General features: G+C 38.9%; 1 protein-coding gene across 1 annotated transcript in view; it reads right to left on the bottom strand.

Annotated features, from left to right (window-relative positions):
* The window catches only part of SLC36A4 (solute carrier family 36 member 4), a 95,021-nt gene that overhangs the window by 59,689 nt on the left and 9,163 nt on the right, over positions 1–26,169 (bottom strand). The window contains exons 2-9 of the mRNA XM_026052959.1: positions 24,797–24,908; positions 23,899–23,989; positions 22,869–22,957; positions 21,112–21,207; positions 19,620–19,704; positions 14,958–15,185; positions 13,646–13,744; positions 1,858–2,027 (exon numbers count right to left, since the gene is read on the bottom strand). Of these exons, the coding sequence (XP_025908744.1) occupies positions 1,858–2,027; positions 13,646–13,744; positions 14,958–15,185; positions 19,620–19,704; positions 21,112–21,207; positions 22,869–22,957; positions 23,899–23,989; positions 24,797–24,906 (968 nt within the window). The 5' untranslated portion in view covers positions 24,907–24,908. The remainder of the gene's footprint in view (positions 1–1,857; positions 2,028–13,645; positions 13,745–14,957; positions 15,186–19,619; positions 19,705–21,111; positions 21,208–22,868; positions 22,958–23,898; positions 23,990–24,796; positions 24,909–26,169) is intronic.

Below are 26,169 nucleotides of genomic sequence, written 5' to 3'. Positions count from 1 at the left end.
TTGGTAAAATTGCATCTAAAATATATATTATATATATGAAATAATCGGATGCTTACAAAGCATGGCTACTGAGAAGGGCTGTAGACTGGGATTGTTTAGTCTGGAGAAATTAACATTGAGGGGCTGTGCAATAAATACTTTTTTTTTTTTTTTTTTTTTGGGGGTTTAAAAATTTAAATATTAAACAGCTTTAAAAAATTTAAAAGGAAAAGAAAAAAAAAAAAAAAAGAAAAAAAAAAAAAAGAGATGATTCGTATTTCTATCAGCTCTGAATTACTGTCCAGACACTGATATGGATATTAGCCAGTGAACAGAACGACAACTTGACCAGCTCCTCCCAATGAGCCCTTAATCCACAGACCTTAGATTCCCACAAAGCCACTGGTCTAAAAGTCTTCTAAAACTAAAGTCTTCTGCAGGTGAAATAAAATGCTGCCCTATGGGATGGGTGGGCAGCAGAATTAATTGCCCACACGTGCACTGCATCAAGCAGCTCTACTGCAAAGCCCACCACTAACCCACGGGGGTACCACGGAGCTTCTCCTCATGACCCTATTTGCCACTGTGGGGGAATATCCAGCGAAAATAAAGAACAAGCAACATCTACCTCTATCTATACGTCCCGTACAGCTCTGAGCTCACTAAACCTATAATCCCAATTCCACAATTCTCTGAGAGCTCTGCTTCCCATTTCTCGTGTCACTACTTTTCTTGCAGGAGGTCTGAAGAGCCAGCAGAATAAATGGCATCTTATCTTCACATCCAAACCGTAGCCAGGAGCTATTTGAAAGCTGATATTTGAACAGAGCACTTAGGCAGCAGCTAATCKAGTTAGTTCTGTCGCTTGCATGAGCTCAACACACAGCAGCAGAGAAAGAGACTGAGCTTATGCTACGTTTCTCTTCCTCTTCTTCCTCCTCCTTTTGGGCAAAAGTTAATTCAGGTTTTAAAACAGAAACCTAGACCTACCATTTTAACTTTGTCCTAACTCCATTAACAAATAAAAGCAGGTAACAGCACAACTATAAGGATTTTCCCTTTCCTCAGACGCATCCTATAAAAAGAAAGGGATGCAGTTAAGTGTTGGAAGATTTCTGGGGTTTTTTTTTGTTTTTTTTTTTTGTTTTGTTTTTTTTTTTTGTATGTATATGTCCCTGAAAGACAAAGCCTTCCAATATGAAATCAAATGAGAAAATAAGGAGGAAAAAAAAGAAAAAAAAATCTTTATGCAAAAGACCACTAACTAAAGGCCACTCAGGCTCAATGTTAGTTCATAAAACAGCAGTACAAAATCTAAAAGCAAAACAAACAAACAACAAAAAAAAAACCCACAGTTTAATTAGAGCAATGAAAATAAAAAAGTCACCATTCTGGCTATATCCATTTATGTATTTATACAGGAAGCACTCAAATAATTAAACAAAAATTTTGAGGAGTAGTAAGAATGCACAGTTCACACTGACACATTTTACAGTAGTAAAAAATCAGAGTTCACTAAAATAAGCTTCTGTATTCCCAGGTATCCAAGAGCAAACCAGCCCCTTTCAGACCTGGAATACCTCTGGCTGCAAACTGAAGATTTGCTCCTTTGCTACTTTGGGCACTGGCTCCTCTTTGAGGCAGAGCACGGTGCCATCAGGATCACTGGGCTCTTTCCACACAGAATTCCTGTTTCTAGGCAAGCTATTACTGGCTAGGCTCATGACACAGTTGTAGAAGGCATAGAGAAAATAAAGTATTTTAAAGAAAAGCTTGAGCATCTATCAATTACAAGCATGACAGCTCTGATGCATGACACCTTTTGCACCGCAACCTCTCCTTTCTAGAACCAGGGCTTTCCATCCTATATCCCCTTACCATATATCCTGTGGCAGGTTTAAAGTTATGCTGCCTTTGATTTCATCCCCAAAGCGCAGGTAGCCCAGGGTGGCGAGGGAGATGTACAAGGCCATGACCACCCCCATGCCAATGTTGAGCGCCTGCGGGAAGCGCGTGCTGTCCTTCATTCTGTTTTCCAGCGGGAGCACCTAGGAAGAGAAGGAAAATAATCACATTTTACATCCTCACTCTAGGACTTCCCCCAAACTCTGCCTTTTCAAAGCCAATTTCTAAGGTTTTGGTGGTACTACTCATAACTAAGACTGCAATATTTTACAGCCCAGAAGTTCACCATGTTTTACACATCCCATGAAAACATTTGGTCCTTTCTTGAAGAGCACCTATAGGGCCTGGAAAACAAGGTCTGTTTGAAAAGATAAAACAATATTTATAGATTAGGAAGTGATAAGAGAAACACACAGTGCCCAGATGAGAGTGCACAGGCAGCGCTCAGAATCCWAGGGTAATTCTCCTATTTAATTGAGGATGTTTAATCGCCAGGTGAGTGAAAAGCCAGACCCCTTCTCATCGCAGACACACTGATCCCATATGGAATATCCCAAGGCCTGTGCTCTCCAAAAGGACGTGCTCTCCAAAGGGACTTGCAGTCCCTTTGAAGTGCAGACCCAGCCTCTGCCACGACCACTGCCTGCAGTTTGCTGAGAGGTTCTTGCCTTTTACATGTGTTATATACGACAGAGCAGAAGACACCCCATGAGCTTCCACTTCAGCTCTCCTGCACCGACAAGAAACTTGAAGGCAAGGCAGGAAACCCAAGGCCCAAGCTCGCAGGGCGCTGCTGGCCTCCCCCTTTGGGTTTCATCCAACCCTTTTAAACCCACATCACAGGAGCACAGACCATCCCGGGCAAGCTGTTTTTTCCCATCTCTTTCAGAGCAACTGTGCACCTACCTCAAATACTCAACACCAAGTAGAGTTTGAGACTAAGATAACTCAACTTCTGTGTCTACAAAAAGTCTAAGCTTCTGTAATAGTTAATGAGGATCCAGTCAATATAAACAGTTGGATAARTGGTGTTATTAAGTCATTTGCTTTAAGTAGATATACAGCCTATAGGATATGTTTGATATGCAGCATGGCCCTTCAGCTGCACGAGCCCTTGATATCTGGCTTGCACTTATGCAAAATCTGACAAAGGCAAAACAAGGAAACAGGGCTGTCCTATAAAAGCCCATGTCCCTCATAAAGTAAGTTTTTTAAAAGATTAAATAYCTAGTGTTTTCAATTTTTAAAAACTATAAGTTACAAAAAAAGCAGGTGTCATTGACTAATGAAGAAAAAAACATATCTGGATAGGTGCCATACTCCTCCTTTTAGGGGTATCATTCCTTCTCTCGTATTTACCCCCTGATCTATCAATGAGTATCCCCACTGTCCTTCCATCCTCTTCCCCATACACTGGAATTCCTGAAGAAGTCATTTTATTTGTGAACAAACAGCTCCCTAAAACAGAGCACATTTGGAGACATTTCCAAGTTTTTGGGCATCCTTAAAGCATATTATATAACTTAACTGAGGATCCTCTTTATAATTCAAAGCTCCCACAGCTGAAGTTTTTCTTCCAATAATCAAATTGAATTTGAACTATTAAATAACCTCGTGGTGGAGACAGCAAAATTTAAATAAGGCTGCATTACAAAAAATAAATCCATCTATCAATTAGTGTTCAGCAGCAGGAAAATTACAAAAGGAGATATGTGGCTAGGGATATTGCTTTACTGCCATAGTGACAAAAATGTTAATTCATCCAAATGGAATAAGCTTCTGTAGCGATACAGTTGTCTCTATATTTCACACTGAGACTTGCCAGGGAAAACTGATAATGTTTGGGATTCTTCTGTCCCCAGCTGGAATTATATTGCTCAACACAGCTCCTTGCAAAGGACTTGGAAAGTCRGGCACTTTGCCCCTTCATCTGAATTCTCCCCTACTTGATTTCCTGCAAAACACTGAGATAATCAACAGATAATATTTGGGACTAGGTCAATAATAAAAACAGTCATTCAGTGCGTACATATTAATTTTCCAGTGATTAGCCTGTTCCTTGCATACATTCTGCCACTTTCTATATATTCTGGGAATCCTAATAAGCTTAAATGGTTACAATAAGGTCTCACTGCAAGGCAGCTATTTCACCTCTGCAGGGCTTGAAAGGCAATTCACTGCACAGCTTACAGATATCAGGAGTCTCATAATAAGTTTCCAGGCACAGAGATTCGATTTCCAGTGTCTCCAGCACAGAATCCTTTCGTACCTTCCCGGCAGAAGGAGGGCTGTGAACTTACAGACACAGTCCAGTAATGAAAAATCTGGTGTTTTTCCACCACGATTCCTGTAAGGAAAGAGGTTCAGGAAACTGCCTGCCTCTCTGGAGGAGAGCAAAGGCAATCTATAGGACATTATAGGGGGAAAAGAGCCATTCCCGATGGTTTTAAAATCACCAAAAGGAGAAGTTCAACTCGGAGACCTTTTGCTGAGTCAGCTAGACCTTTCCCCATAATGCCTTTTTCAAAGGAATGATTCATGCTGATCTGTTGCAGCTAGACTGCTATTCACAAAAATAAATAAATAAATAAATAAATAAATAAATAAAGCACAAGTGAAAGAAGCTTCTTACTTTTTGGCTATACCTTTAACTGAAACAGCAAAATGTTATGCTGTTACAGAGCTGTAACAAACATAGGCTATGGTGATTCTGATGGAAAAATATTAAAAGATGTTTCTATGACAATACTGCTGAGAGACACTAAGTGCATAAAGGGTGATTCCTGAAGGAGGCATAATGGGTGACGCCTGAAGAARGCCTGGAGGCCACAGCGAAGGCACTGGGGACTCAGTGAGGACTGAGCCAGTGCCTCCCACAGAGGACTTGCCAGGCAGAAAGCTCAGCCAGGAACGATGCCCCTTGGAGGTGAAATCCTGGCTGTGCAGCTTGTGCTCCCAGGAGGGCTCAGGCTCATTCCAACATGGGAGCATCTCCCAGGAGAGACTGACGGGGAAGGACATWACCCTCCTGAAAGGGTGACAGAAGGGAACCTGGGCTTGCTAACCCCGTAAAGAGGACCTTTTATCAGCTGAACTGAGGAACGGAGATGTGGAGCTTCTCRAGAGGGTCCAGAGAAGAGCAACCCGGATGATTAAGGGAATGGAACATCTCTCGTACGAAGAGAGGCTGAGTGAGCTGGGCCTGTGTTCTCTGGAGAAGAGAAGGCTSAGAGGGGATATGATTAATATGTATAAGTTCAGGAAGGGAGAATGCAGGGAGGAAGGGGACAAGCTGTTCTCACTGGTGGCCAGYGAYAGGACRAGGRGYAATGRCCATAAGCTGGAGCACAGGAAGTTCCGTCTCCAGGTGAGGAGGAACTTCTTTCCTGTGAGGGCGACAGATCATTGGAACAGGCTGCCCAGGGAGGTTGTGGAGTCTCCTTCTCTGGAGGTCTTCAAAACCCGCCTGGATGCTGCCCTGTGCCACATGCTCTAGGTGTGCCTGTTTGAGCAGGAAGGTTGGACTAGATGATCTGTAGAGGTCCCTTCCAACCTTAAATATTCTGTGATTCTGTGAGATGAAAGGCTGCAAATAAAAGTGGGAACCTCGACCACTACATTGAACATTCCTCGGTTCAGACAGTCTCTCACTGAGGATCAGCAGCAGGAATTTCTAATCAGTTATTAACCCTACATGCATTTTCACCTATAGTTTTTAAGGTACAAATATCAAAGTATGGTACACGTCCCTTTAATTAACCCAGCAAGGATCTCAAAAATATTCATGCCATAATTCATGGCAAAGTATCACCATCTAATCTCTGAACTAGCCCGGGTAATCTCCCACTATCAACTATGCAAAGTAATTTCCCTTTACTTTGAAACTGCCTGCAACAGTTGGAATCATCCCCAAGTAACAAAACTGACTCTTATTTACTTGCCTGGAATATCCTGGTACAATCAGACATTTTAAGCTAAGCTGCAGGGAAGTGTCTAATCCTAATTAGAAATCTCTACTGCATATTTTACATGATTGGACCAAAAATAACACACAAGAGAACTCAGACTACAGATAATCAAATAAGCTGGGATTTAATTGCCATAGCCGCTAAGAATTAATCTCCTAAAGGCTCACTCAATAGCATGCATGTTTTATGTTTAAATCTACAACCTCATGCACATCTTCCCCTTTTTCAGAAAATGCCACTAAAAAAATTGTCACATAAGAATCTTCTCTCCCTTACAATTTTAATGTAAGTATTTCTGTTCTCTCTCACTTTTTCTTTTCTTTCTTTCTCTAAAGGAATGATTTGATTTTGATTATTTTTTAGTTATTTGATTATTTTAAGGTTTGGACCAATCAAGAATTTTTGAGAATTAAAAACAATATATTTACCAACATCTTTTTAGAGAGATCTGTAATCACGCGTGCACCAAATATTATACCAAAATAAGACCRTCTTCACTCAAAGCCAAGGAAAACTATTGATATATCACAGAATGGCTAAAGTTGGAAGGGGCCTCTAGAGATCTAGTCCAACCCCCCTGCTCCAGCAGGGACATCCAGAGCACGGGGCACAGGGTGGCATCCAGGCAGGTTTGGAAGATCTCCAGAGAAGGAGACTCCACAGCCTCCCTGCGCAGCCTGTTCCARSGCTCTGGCACCCTCACAGAAAAGTTCTTCCTCCTATGGACATGGAATTGGCTGTGTTGCAACTTGTACCCACTGCCCCTTGTCCCGTCACTGGCTACCACCAAGAAGAGCCTTGCCTCTTCCTCCCTGCATTCACCCTTCAGGTACTTATGGATGTTAATGAGATCCCCTCTCAACCTTCTCTTCTCCAGGCTAAACAGTCCTAATTCACTTAGTCTTTCTTCATATGAGAGATGTTTCAGACCTTTAATCATCTTTGTTGCTCTCTACCGGCCCCGCTCTAGAAGCTTCACATCCCTCTTATACTGGGGAGCCCAGGACTGCCCCCAGTACTCCAGGTGCAGCCTCAGCAGAGCYGAGGAGAGGGGCAGGATCCCCTCCCTTGACCTGCTGGAAACACCCTCCTCAACCAGCCAGGATCCCATTGGCCTTCTTGGCCATGAGGGCACACTGCTGACTCATGGTTAACTTGGTGTCAACCAGGACTTCAGATCTATCTCTGTGGAGCTGCTTTCCAGCAGGTCAACCCCTCATCTGTATCTATTGGATATATCTATTACAGATTGTGAAGTTGATGCCAATTACGACAGCTACGAAAATCCAAAACTAAGGATACAAAATAYGTATTCTAAATAGTGGCTCACTCCAGGAAATGTTAATAACATTTGCATAGCCTCAGAGCTTTATTCAAAAGAGTAGTCACACAATAAAATCTCATATTCCAATATCAGTTAGACAATTCAAATCACTGTAGATACATACTGATGTAGAATATCATTATCAAAATGGAAAGGAGGAAGAAATCTTGCATAAACACCTACAAGTAATTGCAAAACAGCACCGGGTTAGAAGAATTACTCAAGAATGGATAGGGAGAATGAAAAAAATGACACCAAAAAGCAGAATAAATTACACAAAATGTTTCTAACTGAAATTGTTTCCTACGCTGCCTAATTACACTTATAATTGTATAAGAAGTGTAAGTCTCTCTGGCTTTACTGCATGCATACTAATAACACAGAAGTTTTCTAAGAGTCACAGCCAGGCAGAAGATTTGGGGTTGCTTCTCACTGAAGCCACRTGCCCCAGAACCCACCAGACTGCAAAAATCTCCTCCAAAATCCGAGTGGCAGAAGGATTCTAAGAAATGTATAAAGCAAGTCAACAGTAAACTCCAGGGCCTTTTGTCTTCCATCTRTGCACATGTATGTGTATCCTGGTCTTTCTAAGGGAAAAAATACACATTTTTGAATATTATAAGCATCAGCTATTGGATGTTGCATAAAAGTTACGCTGCATGAAGTACAGAAAGAATTAAGGAAGAACATACACAAGAAATTGGTTAGAGCCAAGCAAACAGTTTTTTCAGGTTTAGAGAAAGTCCTCCCACGTTCACCAGGTACAAGATACAAGGAAGAAATATTTGACTTGATAAAGAGGCAATATCAGATTCTACCGTTCAGTTTGATCTGAAAATGGGGGATGAATTTTGTACAGCCTCTGACAAAAACGCTTCATCAGCTGCATCCAACAGCCCTGTCTGCTTCTGGATATTTGCTCGTCATCTTTTGCCCCCTTTCCTAACCTTTTTTAGCAACTTCAGAAATGAGACAGGTCAATGAGACAAGTGGTTTGACACAGCAGTCCTAACAGGYCTCTTGATGACACCATGTCCAAAGTCCACAATTGCCAGGCAAGTCTAGCAATGGGTCATCAAGGGCAGTAACCTACATTTTCATKCCCAAATGCAAAACCATCCTTCAATGGTAAAGGCTTTGCATCTTCTCAAATGTCTTTGTGAAGAAAACAACATGAAAAACAGGCACCCTCGTCTGGGGAATTGTGACAGTGAGAGGCTTCCATTTCAAAGCCTGACAAGCTCATTTGCATCATTTTCAAAATCCCTACAATGACATTTTAAAATGATAATCCACTTATTTTTTTTTCCTTTTAAATCCTGGAATTATTTGCTTATTTTTTCCACATACAAACACCATCCTATCTTCAACCGCAAAACTGTGATATCTAGGTTCAAAAGAGGTTTTAAAAGGCATCTTAGGGAAGCAGACTAAGCGAGACAGAATACTTATTTTCCATATGAGAAATTAATATTGGAAGATGTCTTTTTGTTAGGTTAATCAGTGTAACATCCAACAGGGAGAAAAAAAGGAAAGAAAAAAGACCGAATTGAATGGTTTTACTTAACTGAATATATTTATATATGATAGAGAAGAAAAATTATCTTGTCTAAACTTTATGAAACTATTTTATCCTCTTTTCCTTCCATTTTACCATCTTAAATGATTTCTTCCACATTTGCATTTGTTTTTAACATCTCAAATGGCAAAGCCAACAGAAATTTCTCCAGAAAATGCCAAGTGTAACTGCTATTGTACAGGCATTACATTCTTGAAAGCTATTACCTGCACACTATAATGATACATATATATTCAAGCCTGGAGGCTCTGGTTTTACTCTCTCCTGAAAAGCATGTCCAAGGATTTTAACTACATTACAGACTCACTCAACAGCACAGTCTGACGCTACATTTTAATTTGTTCTCATGAATCTCACATGCATAATAAAAACAGGCCCATCACCTCTGCAATAAAAAAGGGGGGTTTGAACCTGGTTCTTGCAAAACACCACATCCATCACCTGCAGCTCCTGTGCTCAAAATGCAGCACAGGGACTGTGCTCAGCTCTGCACCTTGGATACGAAGCCACCATTTGCCAGGGAGCTTCTCTCAGGCTCTGGTTCCCTGTGCCAGGTGAAGCTAAGGCACAGAAGAGCTGAGCAGCAGCAAGTCCCATGCCCAGCAGTTTCCCCCATTGCCCTGTACCTAAAAAGTGCCGCTGAGGGCTGAGCCTGCAGTTTCTGCAGCTCATAACCAACAGTTCGTTYCTGCCTCAGCTGAAATCATCTCTTTAAAGGTTACACCAAAACTGAATCACCAAAGCAGCATGCTGGGATGTAACAGAGAGCAGCCCTTCCCAATGCTGCGACAGGCCTCGCTCAGAGCAGAGCAGGCCCTGGCCTTCAGTCAGCCCTTTGATGGCACTAGGGCTCTTTCCACTGTTGTTATTGTTGTTGTAACAAGTGAATAACTTGCGGGGAGTTTCAGCAACACGACAAAATTGTCCCTGTTGGCAGTCAAGCAAGAGTTTAGTTTGATCCCGCAGACAAATAGGCGCAGTTCAGTTCACCTTACTAATAAGAAAAGCCGGGTTCAGCAGACTGTTCCAAAACCTGCTATTCAATCTGGGATTCTGTTAAAAAAAGGCATCAACGCAAAACTCATGAAACTACTCCAATATTTGAGTACACAGTGCTACCCACGCTCCTCATCCCATATGCAGGAAGCGAACAGGCAGGAAATGGGTTTATATAAACTGCAAATTCACACGGAAGCCCTTCCAGGTACAAGGCGAACCGCTCTCTGACAACCTCAACTCCCAGCGGGTCTCCCAACTGTTGTACAGCACTGGCTGATGAAACATTTAATTAGCTCCTGGTACTACACGAGTCTGGAGTCCGGCCATTGCTGTGGTTTATTGGGGATTGTGTAGCTCACACATTAATAAGCTAACCTTTCCCCTTCAAATTATTTCAGAATCAAGCCTGTAAAATTAAGGTCCTTYAAGCCCCTTTCTCAAGGGACTGAGTACAGCCAAACTTTCTTGGGAACAGTAAAACTTACTTCCACGCTGCTAATTTSCCTATGATTACAAAGAGATACTCAACAGATCCTAAACTATGAGAGATCTGAACTGAAAAACTGAMACCCAGAGACTAGACTTGTTCTCATGATCGGCACCTAAGAGAGACGCRCTGATTTCAGGCAGAGATGTAGAAGAAAAAAATCACCCTAGGAATCGGCTGAATCACTGTAGCGCCCTCAGCCATGCTCCCTGCTCCAAAAAGGACTTTGGAGTCCTCTGTTTAATTAGTTTCACTTTATTTAGTAGAGTTACTGAAGAACTGTGGTCTCACTTGAAATAAGTGCTAAACTGAAAGAAAAAGCAAATCAATATAAAAAGCTTTTTRGAACAATGGAGCAAAAATAATTAAGTGCTGAAGAATTTTCTTTGCATTATAATATGTGGCTCAAAAAATAACACAAGCAGCTATTCCACACTGTACAGAGCATTATGCACTTCCATTTAATGTTTTCTGTTTGCATTAGCTACTCTCCTGTTAATGAAATGTAAAATCAGATTGAAAAGAAGTTCTCCTCTCTGCTGCGGCCAAGGTGCGCTATTTTGTACTCTGCTTTGTGGATCATTTACTTCCATACTCAAAAAGTTGTCTGATGTATAGCCCTATAGGGAGAGTCCATTTTGTTTAGAACACCGCTGGAGAGGCCACTTTTCCTCTCTTTTTGAGTTGTTACTTCAGACTGTTTAACGAGCCCAAAAAATTCAAAACTTCCTTTTCTCTCTCAATCCATAATATTCAATAACTAATTAGCTCTCAGAAGGGTAAAATATGATTCCATACATTCATTATGCTAATGCACGTTCATAATTGTTTGACGCTAATTCAYTGCATAAGATGAATCAAACAATTAACTCTTATGATAAAATTAAGGCTTTAAAATTTATAATGCAATGTTCACATAGTTTCATGGAAATAAATGCTATTTACATGACATAACCAAATAAAATCTAGGATCAAGATTTCTTACAGAAAAACATTTGGATTGCCTGCAATCAGATAGTGCAGGCTAAGGAGCCAAATATACACACACACACACACACACACACACACATATATGTATCTCAGGCCGTCTTACTGTCATTCTTTCCCCATATAGTTATAATGTTCTGGTAAGGAAAAAAAAAAAAATTTATGGGCTAGCAGGTAATCACACCTCAGCTAAGCTAGTGCAATTGACAATGCAAATATTCTTAAACGTCTGTAAACGTGAAGTGTAAAGCAGTAGTCTAAATGCTGTTTGTTATGATATAAAACGAATATGTTTCATTTTATATTTGCAAAGGTCACGACGGTGCAATCAATGATGGTAATTCAGTAAGCCATAACAACTAATAATTAATTGTAAATGTATAAAATACTAATTACGTGAAGTGAAAATGTTTGTCTTGCCTTTTTTCACCTCAAAGATTAAATAAACAAAAATCTCAAAGATTAAATAAACAACTGCCACCAAGTCCTCAACCTGCCACACTCTCCTGAGGCTCACAGACCTCTTTCTTGGGTTATCTCAGATAGAAATCCATGTTCTATCTGAGGCACGTAGTATAGACATGCTGCATTTCTACAAGCTGCACAGCACGCGAGCACCAAATCCAACCGGAAGAGATGAGACCGACTGCATTGGATTTGGATTTGTCCACACACAGTAAGCGCAGCCTGCCCACAGCCACCCCACACAGGCACTTGAGATTGTTGCCTTGGTGTGCCCTGTACTGCTAGATTCACTACACGTGATTTTGTTGCCCATGATTTTGGGGCATCAAACAACCCCAGATAAATGGACCCATTTCACAGAATCACTAGTGGTCTCTAGTGGACCTCTAGAGATCATCTAGTCCAACCCTGCTGCTCCAGCAGGGACACCCAGAGCACGGGGCACAGGGTGGCAKCCAGGYGGGTTKGGAAGATCTCCAGAGAAGGAGACTCCACAACCTCCCGRGCAGCCTCTTCCAGGGCTCTGTCACCCTCACAGGAAAGAAGTGCTTCCTCACATGGAGATGGAACTTCTCTGTTTCAAGTTGTACCTATTACCCCTTGTCCTATTGCTGGTCACCACTGAGAAGAGTCTGACTCCCTCCTCTTTCCAACCTCCCGTCAGGTATTTGYACATGTTGGTAAGATCCCCTCTCAACCTTCTCTTCCCTATGACAGGATGTCCTGGTCACACAAGGAAGCACCTCCAGATAAACTAATGGATATGGAGGCTAAAACTCAACATCACTCATTATTTTAACTGTTTCAGCATGCTAGAGAACAGTTTCTCAATGCACAAATCCTGTATGTGAAAATACAGCTCTATCACAACAGGAGCTTTTGCTACATTGATAGCTAGCTAGCTTTTGTTATCAAGCTCTTCTGGCAGTGATAGCAGCTGGGAGATAGATACTGATTTAATTCAGATCTGACAATTCYAAAGAAGAAAGATATTTGAAAGCTCCCTCGTATTATGTTAATGAAAAACAACATTATGTCAATRAAACAACAATCATTTCTGATGAAGTGCATTGTTTTTTTGCTTAAGCACACATTTACACTTGCTGAATTATATAGTTGTATTAGTAACAAAGTGCATAAGGTAGTTCCCCAATAGTTTAAAGATATTATGACCTAGCATTCCCAAAAGCTTCTTTGGCTATTTTTTAAAGCATGCAATGTTGAACTGAAGTGCTAACAAACTTGCAAACTTTTTGTGAGATGCAAGGGCCAACTGGAAAGCCCTTAGAAGCCGCAGGATGTGAATAGGAGAGACTAAAAGAGACTCAATTTTAAAAAGCAATCTTTTGGAGTGATAAATTTGTCTAATTTAAATCATTCAGGAAATAACAGGGAACAGAAGTTCATTCTCAGAAGTCCATGAATCAAAACAAGAGCTTGAAATTCCTAGCATCTTTCTTATCATTGCCATCTCTATTAAGTCATGACTACAGACAAATTTCAGGCAAGAAAATTGTTTTTTTGATGCATGTCTTTTATCCTCTGTGATCCCAAAGGAAAACAAGAGGGAAGCAGAACACATTTTTTGTTGTTGTTGTTTTTACACTCATCACTTCAAGTTGAACTGTTGAATCATAATTATAGTACTTTGGGTTAACTTTACTCAATTGTAATTTATCTGGATAAACTAGATATTCATGTAATTTGGGGAGGCTCTAATTCTCCAGCTATTCATCTGTACTCCTCAAACTCCCCTTTAAGATTCTTTGCCCTCAACTTCTGCCTTATTTGATAAGATAAATTAACCCTTTGTACATGGCTGACAGATTACTGCTTTAACAAAACAAAATATTACTTTTTAACAATTAAAAAAAATAAGAATAGTATTTGTCTACATTCCATCATCTGGCAGTAACTTGGATATTTTGAACAGTTAGTTATTAAGCACTTACCACCCCAATTCCTTCAAAAGCAAATACAGCAGTCCCAAAAAAGAGCGGGTATTTCTTCCAGCCAACCATACGAGGCAATTTCCGAGGATCCGCTATATCCTGAAGAGAACAAAACAGAACAGTCCTCTATAAAAAACAGACAATTTTGATAGGTACATTCCTCTTTATGAAAAGAAAATCAACATGTGCTGACAACGCAGTATACACTGTAATTTCCAATCCCTGGTTTCCCCCCACCAACAATTTTAGTCCTCTACACATAGTCACAACCACTTTCCATCCCCCACACAGACATTTCCATTTGTTACTGACATTAGAAATTTTCGCATTTAAAGCACGACACGGGTATATCTGAGCAAGCATAACTAAAAAGAACAGGAAAGCTCACAGCTCAAGCTTAATGCTTCAAGTCTGCAAGCTTAGGACTATTCAGAGAGTGCCTTCATACTTCACAGATCTGCTTCATAGCCATAAGGGACAGTGAAAAGAAAAAAATATATACTATTTTCCTTAAATATAAATTTTTTTTCTCATTCTTTCCTCAGTTTGGGCATTTACTTCTCCCTACCTCTAGTCCTAACAGATACCATTAACAAAGCTTATTTTTCTGCCTTCCTCTACCATTCCCCTCTTCCTCCCACTTTCTTAACACTCCAATGAAAGCATTCTAGGAGTACTCCAAACGTCCAGATATAATATTTGCAACTGTATTTACCAATTATATCTTCTTCACAAAATCATATGAAAGAGACACATAGAGGTTTCTAAACATATTTTTCTTTAATTGCCGATTCAATTTGTTCCATTACAAAATGTCTCCAAATTTCAGAAAAACAGCAACCTAGAAAGTGCAGTGACTATTCAACTTCTGAGATGAAAATCTGCAATATCAGATTCTTAAAGTATAAGCCTTAGAATTTCCTTATTGTATTAGAGAAGCACTAGAAATAAATATTGTTGAAACTCCTACTGCAAGAAGATAACTGGCCACAGATTATACACACATTATAGTATAAATTTCAGGTGTGACTTACAAAAATTCATATTATTTTTCACTGAAGAATTCAGAGTCCGTAAAAATCTATATTTTTATTATCTGAAGTGCCAGAGAATAAAGGTACAAGTGAAGATATAATATAATCCTTTCTCTTAAAGTAAAGCATGCCTCAAGTCYAAGGGTGCCTCTTACCTCAATAAACTACAATATAAAATCTGTTTGGAAATTGTCAATCAATATAAACGGGAGATGAGCTACGACAAGCAGCGAACAAAAGGTAACATACTGAAGTAATAATAAACATTTTATACTCACTCTAACAATATACTGGTAAATGATCACCAGGCTGATGGCCATCGACAGATTGGCAAGCAACGAAAGCACAGACAAGTTCTTAAGATCACGAATAAAGACCAAGAGGATGATAAACGGCAGAAAACACAGCATGTATATTCGTAAATCGGGAGTCCTCTTCTCAGAAGAACTGCTGGGAACACTGGCATTTATGGAAACAGTCCTGATTTCAAAAAATCCTTCACAGACCTGTTGGAAAATATTTATTTAAAAAAAAAAAAAAAAGCATTGATTGCACTGAATTTTTGTATATAGTTACATCACTAGCCCTTCAAGTTTACCTAAATAGAAAGGCACGTAAGCATTTTAGGTTTGATGTCTTTTATGCAGCTAGAGTTAGGTAAAATTAATCTAGACAAGATCATTTTAGGCATAAATATTAAAAGCTTGATTTTTTTAGGAGATTTAGGGGTAAGATGACTGTTATTGTTTAATTTCAGTGCCCAACAACCCAGTTGTCTTTATTTTAATTCAAATTATTTAACTTCACTCTTTTCTTAATCAACTTTGGCTTCACTTAAAAAAGGCAAGAGCTCTAAGGGTTTACACAGACCTGCATCCATTAAATCAATTTAAATTCCTAACTSCAAATAATTAGTAGGACACAATGTGAAAGTGTATTAGACATCCTGAATATCTATTACAGCAACTTAGCACTATTAATTTGTTAGCTTGAGGAAGGGGAGATAAGAGAACAAGCTGGAGATAGGGTTGGAAATCAAAGAATCTTTGGGAGCATGAAACTTTTAATGAGTTAGAAGGGGTTAGCTGAGAGTGTAAAATCTAGAGTATGGAAATTGTGTCATTTAAACTGGCAGTCTTATCAAACTCAGCTTTAAAAAGTCTAACAAAAATTCCACATCTCACCTTAGCTCATTTCAGACAATCCAGAAACTCAGGGGGCCAAATTTAGTTAAAAATCTTTATAAGAAGAAGGAATTTTTTGAGAAGAACCACTGAGAAAGAACCTACTACAACTGCACACAAACACTCTGACTCTCCTGCTGTTTTCAGGAAGTGCCTCAATGTGGAAGACAGTTACGCCAGGACAAGACACAGCAGATGTTATATTTAGCTGCCCCTCTCCCAATGGCAACACAAAGTTATCTGGAATATCCTCCAAGTCTGAGCTAACTTGGGCAAATCTGTTCACTTGGTCAAGGATCTGTGCTTGAAAAAATCATACAACAGAAAAAATGCTCTGCAGATCTTCCCATGGCTAAAAGCAAGGCAAAGATGTGTGACACAGAAATGTACATTTGTGCCTGGAGAATCATGGCTTCCTTTCATTATCTTTTCTACTAAAGTAAATTTGGCTTCTGAAGAACTTCAGTAAAATTTTACTATGCTCATACTCATGCTGAATATAAAAGAGAGAGAAAACCTGTGACACCTTATAAAGRCTACATCAAAAGTTGCAAAGCTAAATATCCAAAAGCTTAAAAAAGTTAAGACACTCGTGCAGTGTGTTCTTGATCCTCTTGTGCACACACATTAGCACGTGGCCATTAAACACATAACCACTGTTTCTTTCCCAAAACCCACACTACCTCAGCCAGGACTTCACAAGCTGGGACACAGCATTTCCTTCTCGTCTTTGCAGATGGTGCAGAGCTCAGCACATTGCTCAGCTTCCAATCTGAACACGTTACATGCATTTTGTCCTGACTGAATATGGGAGCTTCATAGATAACTCCCGCTCCCATGCAAGGAAATATTTTATATTTTAGAAGGCTAGTGTGCTCACTGAAGTCACTAGGCATGAAATCAGAAGTCACTTCAGCCATACAAGCATTAATTCAAGGGTTGGGTATGATGCCTGGAAGAGATTTCCTTACTGGAGTGCTTGATGTTGTCCCATTTACACATCTCAAGCACAGYGCCCACGGACTTCAGCAATATCCATGAAGACCAAAACCAGATTTGGAAGTTTACCACATGTCTGGTATCAAGCAACCAGAAAATGACTAATACACTATTAGACTGCAGAAAATTCAGTTCAAATGATTCACACATTTCATATAAAAATAGTGGCAGAAACGATTCAGTTTCTATAGTCTCTTTCTCTAGTCTCATTCTTTTGCCACCTACAGCCCCAAATTCTACAGACTCTTCAGTGTCTTGAGGGACCAAAACAGCAGCCTTTGAGCTGACAGCTTCCTGCCAATTCCTTCTTTCTTGAGCTCGCAGTAACAGCCAGTACAATACACACAGCCAGGTCTGCCACAAAACCAGTATGTGACCAGGCAGATAAAGACTACTTCACAATCCTGTAATTTGGCTTGAAAAGACCAAATAAATATTTCACAGAACATTTAACTCTGGTACATCATTATTATGCACTGCTCAACTTTGCAAACTCAACTGATTTTTTTTTAATTCTTTTTTCTAAGTTTATGTCTGGGTATAATTTCCTAAAGGCTTTTTTCTTTTATTTTTACAAAAATTGGAGGGGAAAMAAAAAAAGCCGTGGTTTTGCAGCATCCCAGCCAACACCTCGATAGGTCACCTTCAAGGCTGAAGTCTACAGAGCTGATAAAGTGCTCCCACAGAGCACAAACTTGTTGTCATGTTTCAGTTTCATCTGTGAACAATGAGAAATAGACACTTTCCAGAGAACTCTGCAGATGTTCACAAATAGCAGAGGAAGTCCAAGACTTAAGGTCTTACATTCCATGCTTTTCCCATCCAGTTTTGCCACCATCAGCCTTCAACTCTGTTTCAAATTCACCATTCTTCTCCAAATCTAGTCTCCTTACTTGCTCCACCAACCTTTGAGTTGAGTTTCTTTGCTGCCTTGGCAAACATTCAGTAAGAAAAGCTTTACTTGAAATGTACCATAGCTAACTGAATAAAGCATCCTGTAGCACAAGTACTCAGGAAACTCCTATAGAATGTAATCAACACCGTTATATTTCTATAGATCAGAAAAGTTACAACTGAAGCTACACTGGACATCTGTGAGCAAGAAAGGGACATCAAACATGTCAGGAYTCAGTTTTCCAGTCCCGTTCCCTCTGTTCATCTGGCTCATCCTTACTCAGGTTAGCAGAGATTTAAAGCTTCACCAATTTTTGTTCTTTGGTGCCCTCTACAGGGTAGATCTGTGCAATAAAGCTGCTGGGAAGAGGGCCCAATCTTCTCCAAGTGAAAAAGCACAGAGAGACTTTTAAATTTAAATAAGCTTCTGCGTGAGGCCTCTGCCTTGCTGGTAACCAATTCCTTCACTGGGGGCAAGGCTGAGCTTCTGCAGCTACCAGCTTTGCACAGGAGAAGATTTCATCAGTTTTTCAAAACCTTGAAATGCTCAGTTCTTGTTTTTTGTTTTTTTCATTTTTGTTTGTTTTTAAAGTCAAATTTGGTTGGCCAAAAATCCATTAGATAGGAAGGTCTGAACCTGCATTATGATGCATGTAACAAAAATTCTCACTTCAGAAGATCCATAAAAGAAATGACAGATGAAAACAGGATTTTCAGGTATTGAGATAAACTATGACATACAGGGACAGTGAGATTGTGTTTAAGGCTTTTTTGTTTGTTTTCATTTTTTTGCCCGAGACACAGATTACAGAATATCCAAATTCTCTCTATATATGTGTATTTTTAAATTTTATATATATTTTTATATATTTGCACACAAATTCTTAACATCTTGACAGCATCTTCTTCTGTAGACCTTGGAGTACTTTCTAAATACAAATACTTGTCTACGTGGGGAGAAAAAAAAAACACAGTATCTGTTATATGCAAATATCTATGAGGACACTCTTCTTCCTCATTAAAATAAAATAAACTATGCAAAGACATTCACTGGCTGGAATAACAGTCCACATGGACATTAAATGCTCAGTGATCTGCTTTACCTTACCTTACTCCTGGCCAACTTCACTAATACTAAATATATTAGCTTGCAAAAATGACTAATTATAGTATTTTTCTAATAATTAACATTCAATATATTTTAAAAGAACTAAAACATACTGAAACATGTTTGCAAACATTTTACATTACTTAGTATATTTAATAATATTTATATAAAATATAAAAAGGTATGAAATGCTATCCTGTTAGTAGTGATGTTTTATATTTTAATTAATAAAGCTCATGCTGTAATAAGCAGGTTTTAAACATTTATTCCATTTGCAGATGGAAAGTGAAACAATGTAGAAGAGAATTAAAATGCAGCTCTGAGACTGGCCAAAATCAATTCAGCAAGGACAAATAAAGGGTTCCATAGGCAAACAGAACTTATCTGCATAAATAAAAGAACTAAAAGAATTGCCTTGAACAATTGTGCAGGGAAAGATCAAGAGATCACAGTGGATCACAAGTCAATCATGCTCTTTTTATAATGAATTTTTAAATCATTAAAATCACAGATCACAGGGCAAAGAAGCCACAAACACTTACACAAGATCTGGACTCAGTTCACTTCGCACACTGCTCCTTTTTTTCCAAAAGCTCTTTTGTGGAAACCATGGCAGAACCTATTCTGTGCATCTCTCAACTTCACTTTTTAGGAGTAGTTCTTTTGAACTTCATAAAGAAAGGAAATAAAGTTTGGAGGAAAAACAAACTCAAATCATAATTGTTTTCATCTAGTATCTTTATGCCTTTACTCACTTGTTTCACATTTTCTGCCAAGAACACAACATAAACGCTACAAAATCCCAGCTGTGTTATTACTAGAAAAAAGTCGACAATATACCTGAGGAAGAGAAAAAAATATGTATGTTATACTTATGATCCAAACAATTAACTCACTTCCACATGATATAAACTACTACTCCTTCTAACACCAAGGAAAATGCTAGCTTCAAATGCCACATTAATCTCAGAAACACTGCAATGCAGGTTCCTCCTCTGGCAAAACAAGGTAGTTTTTTTAAGGTAACTCTAAGTGATTATCAAAGTTTCTCAGAAATGTATAAGGCAGTCACATATATAAATGCTGCATAAAATGTAATTTAAAGGCTTTGGGTTAGCAATGCAGTACAAATATAAAAAATAGACATATATATTCAGTGCACATATAACTTATGCCGCACTCCTTGAAGTCCTTTAGCACTTTAACACAGCCATTTTCCATGCAGACCAGAGAAGATGAAATGCCTCACACACACTAAGTTACTGAAGTGCCAGCAATGCAAGACAACAGCTTCCTAAGTGGTTCAGTATGAATGTATTTGGATATATTTCCAGACGTTTTATCTCACTGAAGAAAATTGTAAACTATGGTTCATATTGTTTTCGGGAAAGATCATCCACACTTGTGGCCTCAAGACAGACTGTAATAAAACTGTTTCGTTAAACACAGAGCAGAAAATTGCCTCCGAGAGCAGATTTTCTGCAGCYGAGTGTCTCTGGAAGCAGAATTGCCATTTGTAGCTTCTAATTCTTCGGTGCATTACAGTATTTGCATACTGTTTYATTAGAAACCAATTTTCCCTCTAATTGAGTTTGACTCCATTCAGATGAAGCAAGCCCAAAAGATCTTAAAAGATGAGTTAATTTTTTTTTTTTGGCCTAGTCATAGCCAAAACACATGACACAAGATGCTGCATCCCTGCAAGTAACAGGACAAAAGTACAGATTTGGCAAGTCAGGCAAGAGAAGAAAAAAAAAAAAAAAAACCACTTTAAAAATCGATATTAACTTTGAAAAACAAGCCTAAAGTTTTGGGTTTTATTACTGTGCAGTCATCCCATAACCATTTTAAACTCTGTAAACTGTCATACAGCAACAGATGGAAAAGATACAATTAGGGCCTTTATGAAAAGGGAGAGAGCATTTAGAGGAGACAATAAGCTATTAACAACTGCATGTCATTATTGCAAAATACAGTAAATATTACTCAATCATCTGCAATTCATATGTAAATAGGACCCAAAGAAGGCTTTGTTTCCCCTCAGAATAAACATATCAAAATCTTTTATGTTTGCAACGTCAACCTGTTTAAAGAGTGCAGTCTGATAAAGAGAAATATGTTTGTCATGCAAAAGAACTAAGAATTTAGATTACTTCAATCCAGTAGACAAGACTGAATGCACTTCTGGCTATAAGAGATCTCTTCCTTTAATACAAAACAGAATTCATTTTACCAAGGCAAGTTTACCTTCCCCAGGCAGCTCTTTTCTGAAGGGCAGTCAGAGGCCCCACTTCCATGGCATAACTGACTGTGTCACTGTAGCCTAGCGAGTATTTTTTCAACCTGAAAGAGAGGAGAAAGAACAGAGTTAACTAGAAATTATCACAGCCTGCTGTGATATCTAGCCATACCTAGAAAATGCCAGTATCATCCTCACAGGATTATAAAAAGAAACCATCTGCAATACCATCCTGCAGCAGCTGAAGCTCAGAGTCCCAGCTGGGTCGTCCCCTCAGGTAGCTCCATTCAGCACCCCATTAGTTACCCATTACCTCAGCAACACAGCATCAGGTTCCTACAGAAGAAGCTTCTTGGTAATCAGTCGTGTAGAATCAGATTGTTGTAACTTCAGGTTAAAAACCTAATCTCATAACTAAAAGTCACAAAGAACTTCAACGGCACCACAGATTTTGCAGGAAGAGCAGTTAGTTACTCATAACTGCTTCAGTGCTCTTGGCTTTGCATACATCTTCAAAGGTTATTCACAATTACAGAGAAAGAAGGGAGGACTCCGAATTACACAATCACTTCCTGGTAAAAATACACCATTAAAGTGAAAGTTTTCCCTGCTACACGGACAAGAATAGTTTTTCATTTCAGATTAAATAAACTTTACTTTTAAAGCATGGGAGCCTGCTCCTTAGCACCTGAACAAGATAAAAATGGTTAATGAAAATCACTATTAACTGGAAGACTCCATAAGGCAATTCCACCCCCTCGTACTGCACGTCTCCCTTGGAGCAGTGTCCAACATCCATCTCCCCACTAGCATCCCTTAGCACATTTCATCAGCACCATAATTGTGAGGAGCAGAGTTTCCACAATCCAAAGAGTCAGAGCTCACACATTAATATGAAAAACATTAGCAGTAATTCATAGTTCCTTCTTTATTGCTATAAAGTACCTCTAAACCAGCTATTTATACTTTGAATACTTAGGAAAGCTCTGAAATACAGAAGCTATGAAGAGGCTATGAGTACACAGAAATGGAAGAGTACTACAGAAAATATTTTGCACTCATTATGCCATTTTCTAATTTAAACACCTGCCACAACTAAACAATTCTTATCTCACTTAACAGCATTGTCAAAAACACATTCACAAAGATGGACTAYAGAGCAGAAAGCCTATGTAGAAATTCAATGCTTTTCCAGGATATCACAGGCATCGTCTCCATATAGGCTTTAAAAATGATTCATTCCAAACACTAGCAACATAAAATAATTTTCTATCTGGTGGTTTTGAAAAGTAAATTGGAAGGAGTAACCCAAAGCACAAAAATAAGCAAGCAAAAAATAATTTTAAAAGGTGCAGACGCTCACGGAGTGAACTCATCTTTTAAGTGAACACGGAGTGAACTACAGACACCTCGTGATTGAAACTGCAGTGAGAAAGACCTGGGTATTTCCCAGTTAAGACAGGGAACAGGCTACCAGACAAGTTAAACCTAGCTTTGTGTATGAGTAGTGAAGGAAATGTTTTTTCAATGTATGCAAATAGTGTTGCTCAAAGTACAGCTATCATTTATAGTTGCACCGTAAGAATTTAAGTGTTCCTTCTCTGAGGCACAGGAGTGATGTGGAGAAACCACCAAGACATTCTGTAGACTGAAAACTAAAACTGGAAAGAAGAAAGAAAAAATAATATTCAAATCCTGAAAACTAAAACTAGAAAGAAGAAAAATAATATTCAAATACTGATCAACTGAATAGTTTCATATTTACCTTTGGCACAGATTGTGGCTGCAACGCACCAAGATGTGCATACAATGAACTGATATAACTCCTATGAACACAAGGCTGATGGGTCCAATCTGGTGTAGAAAAGAAAAGGAGGACATGGGATGCATAAATACCTGAAGCCATGAAGCAGAATCTTTCATGAAAATATGCTAGGAAAAATCTTAATATGCAATTTCACATTTTAGCAAATAAATGCATTTTAAGAACTAATAAATGCAACTGACTCTTTTTTTCCTCAGAGGAAGATTTGCTGCCAATGTTTTATGGCCTTAACTTACTTTGAACTAACTTGTTTGATAGAGGATTTTTCAGAGGTGATGATGAGTAAATTGCAAAAGGGCAAGARAACTTCACTCCTATAAACATGTCATTATGATATTTGCAAAGAAAATAYTGGCAAGAGGGAAGATTGCATATTTTACACAACTCTAACCAGTAGTTTGAATCACTTTACCATCAACATTGCCACTTCAAAAGTTTCTTTCCATTATATTACTGTGTTTGATGATGCAATTTAAATAAACAAACATAGTTGCCAGATCAGTATTTTTGACTGCTACAAGTTACAGATTATAGTCAAGTTAAATACGTGTTTTAGAGAATAGGTTTGACCAAGGTTTTCACAACAAGTACCTGCTCCTCTATGACACTGTCTCAGGAAAGYCACTGTTTGCTACCTGGTGTAGACTAGATTGTGCTACGCCCTGCACCCCAAAAGCACAAGGCTGATTCAACRAGGTAACTGGGGCTCCCAGGACACACAATCCTGATACAGTGACGTGCAGCCAAAGGTAAAACAAACCCAAACGACAATTCCCATGAAACACCATRGAAGTCTGAGGTCAAATCTTTTATCAGACAAAGTTTTTGTTTTCCACCGAAAAATGGTTTGATAAGATAAAGCATGTTACATAGTCACTGCAGACTGAAGCAGTGTTCAGGGTTCAGGCAAGTGGCTGTCAAGCTTTATAGGTCATTTTTGCCACCTATGGAAAATAAACTGATTTCTTACCACAATGCCAGCATTTTTTATTGCAAGGGGAAGACCTAGAAGCCCAGTTCCAATGTTTCCTTTGAGAAGGTGGGTTAGTGTTTGTATAAACCTGAGAATAAAAATATAAGAAGTCACAGGAGAAATACACTCAAGAAATCACAGGAGAAATACACTCAAGAAGTCACAGGAGAAATACACTCAAGAAGTCACAGGAGAAATACACTCACATTGTTTAAAAAAAATATCCTATAGTTTATTAGCACACAAGGATAATTTGTGAGCTTTATCTTCTAAGGTGGTCTGGTACATTCAAAGGCTATTTTTATTAATTTCTAGATGTGAGCTCCTTCAGCTGGAATATACAAGTCTGATCTTTCCACCAGCTTGGGAACGGCCAGATTCTCTGGGCAATTTTACTGCCTTTCTGCCTCAAAAACAGACCAAATTATAAGGTTTGCCAATGCTACTTTAAAATCATTGACATTCCAAACAAATTACAAATCACAGTTCTGACAACCAAGAACTTTACCGAAAAGTTAAACTTCCCAAGATCTTCAAACTAAATTTTAACACACAGATATTTCCAAAGTCTCCTCAAGTCTCTTTCTTAAAATATAAAATTATTCAAAAATCTCCTTAAATACTACTTGAATTTTGGGTGACCTTATGACTTGGCACATAAATGCCTTGGAATATTTTGTGACGAGCACACACATAGTTTCTGCAGAACACAGAACATACTCAGAAAGGACTGCTCTTCAGCAGCAAAAATCCTATGGAAAGTCCTGAAGTAAAACCACGAAATTACACTGTACTGTGGATTCAAGCACTTTCCTTAAGGGTTCAGTAAACTACTCAAAAGGAACAAATTCAAATAATAAATTTTTACAAGCTGATACTTAATAGTAATACACACGTGATGCCTTCTTCGTTGTCCTGCTGGTAATGCTTCTCAGCTGGTGACAGGCTACGTTCATGCTCCTCATCCGAATTTTGGTCTTCAATTAAAGGCTTCATCACCTCCATATCTACAAAACGAAGTCAAAATAAATTTGGCATTATAAACAAATCTAGAGTTGGGAAGTAAAACAACTCCAGTACTTCAGCACACGATGCAATTTACCTGTGAAACTAACTATAAATCTGAGCTGGACTATAAACCCTGCACAAATACGCATAGAAAATACCCTCTCTTTCAAGGGGAACATGTTCTCATTATGCGGACTGATGTAGCAACCAAAATTGAATTTTTCCATTAGCAAGCARCATTTTTCACTGTCACAATTTTCATGCTTTAGATTAATTTGCAAGCTAATAAAGCACACAGCAAAACAGAAACTTCATCCATTGCTACAAAAGGTTGAGATTCATCTTACCTGCTTTTAATGCATTAAAAAMATAGCTAAGTCCATTAAATGTCTGTGAATATCTTGTCACTGAGGTGACAAAGCATTTAAGTGACAAAACGGGTAACTTGCATTTTTAAAGTTCATACTGGGGCATGAAACYGCCAGATATAACTTTTGCTTCATGTGTTATTAGGATCAGTTCAGTAAAAATAAAGATTTCAATTTGAAAATACATATGCATAAAAACAAGACATACAAAACCCTGAAAATTACCCATTCAGCAAATTGCTCCTGTATTTAAGGAGCCATTAGAGATGTCTAACTGGAGAGCAGGGCCCTGAGGCCAACCATAAGCAAGAGGAACTTATAAAGAACAACTGTAAAACACATGTTCCTATAAAGCAGGAGGCGCCTTASCCAGGCAGTTAAGATTAAATGGATGCAGATCAAGCCTCCTAAAGACAGCAAAGGGTCATATGAAATTAGGGTAGATAAAACTGAAAGCCACTAGCAAAAGCACTTGATCAAGGAAAAAGATTCCCAGRGGGTTGCAGCATCGGGGAGGGGGTCACACAGCCAAGAAGTGCAGTGTGAAGCAAACCTCTACAGGAATCCTATCTGACCTGTGATAAACTAAATTAAAAGTATTTGCCCACTTTTGGAAGCCCGGTCCTTCTGAGCCAGGAAATACTGAAGTAAATATCTCTGGCAAGCAAATCCTAATTTCAGTCCTCTGGGCCTGCCCGGAGATCACCTGTGAGCAAGGCAGAAGAGAAACACTTCTTCATCTCCGTTTTCAGAGGCAACAGAAAGATGTCATCTCCTCACAGCAAAGCACATCTCAGTTTTCACAGATTCACAGATTCACAGAATATTTAAGGTTGGAAGGGACCTCTACAGATCATCTAGTCCAACCTTCCTGCTCAAGCAGGCACACCTA

The sequence above is a fragment of the Nothoprocta perdicaria genome, unplaced genomic scaffold (genome assembly GCF_003342845.1).
Source record: "Nothoprocta perdicaria isolate Ctin4 unplaced genomic scaffold, notPer1 scaffold_94, whole genome shotgun sequence".
NCBI lineage: Eukaryota > Metazoa > Chordata > Aves > Tinamiformes > Tinamidae > Nothoprocta > Nothoprocta perdicaria.
This window is presented reverse-complemented; position numbering and strand designations above follow the sequence as displayed.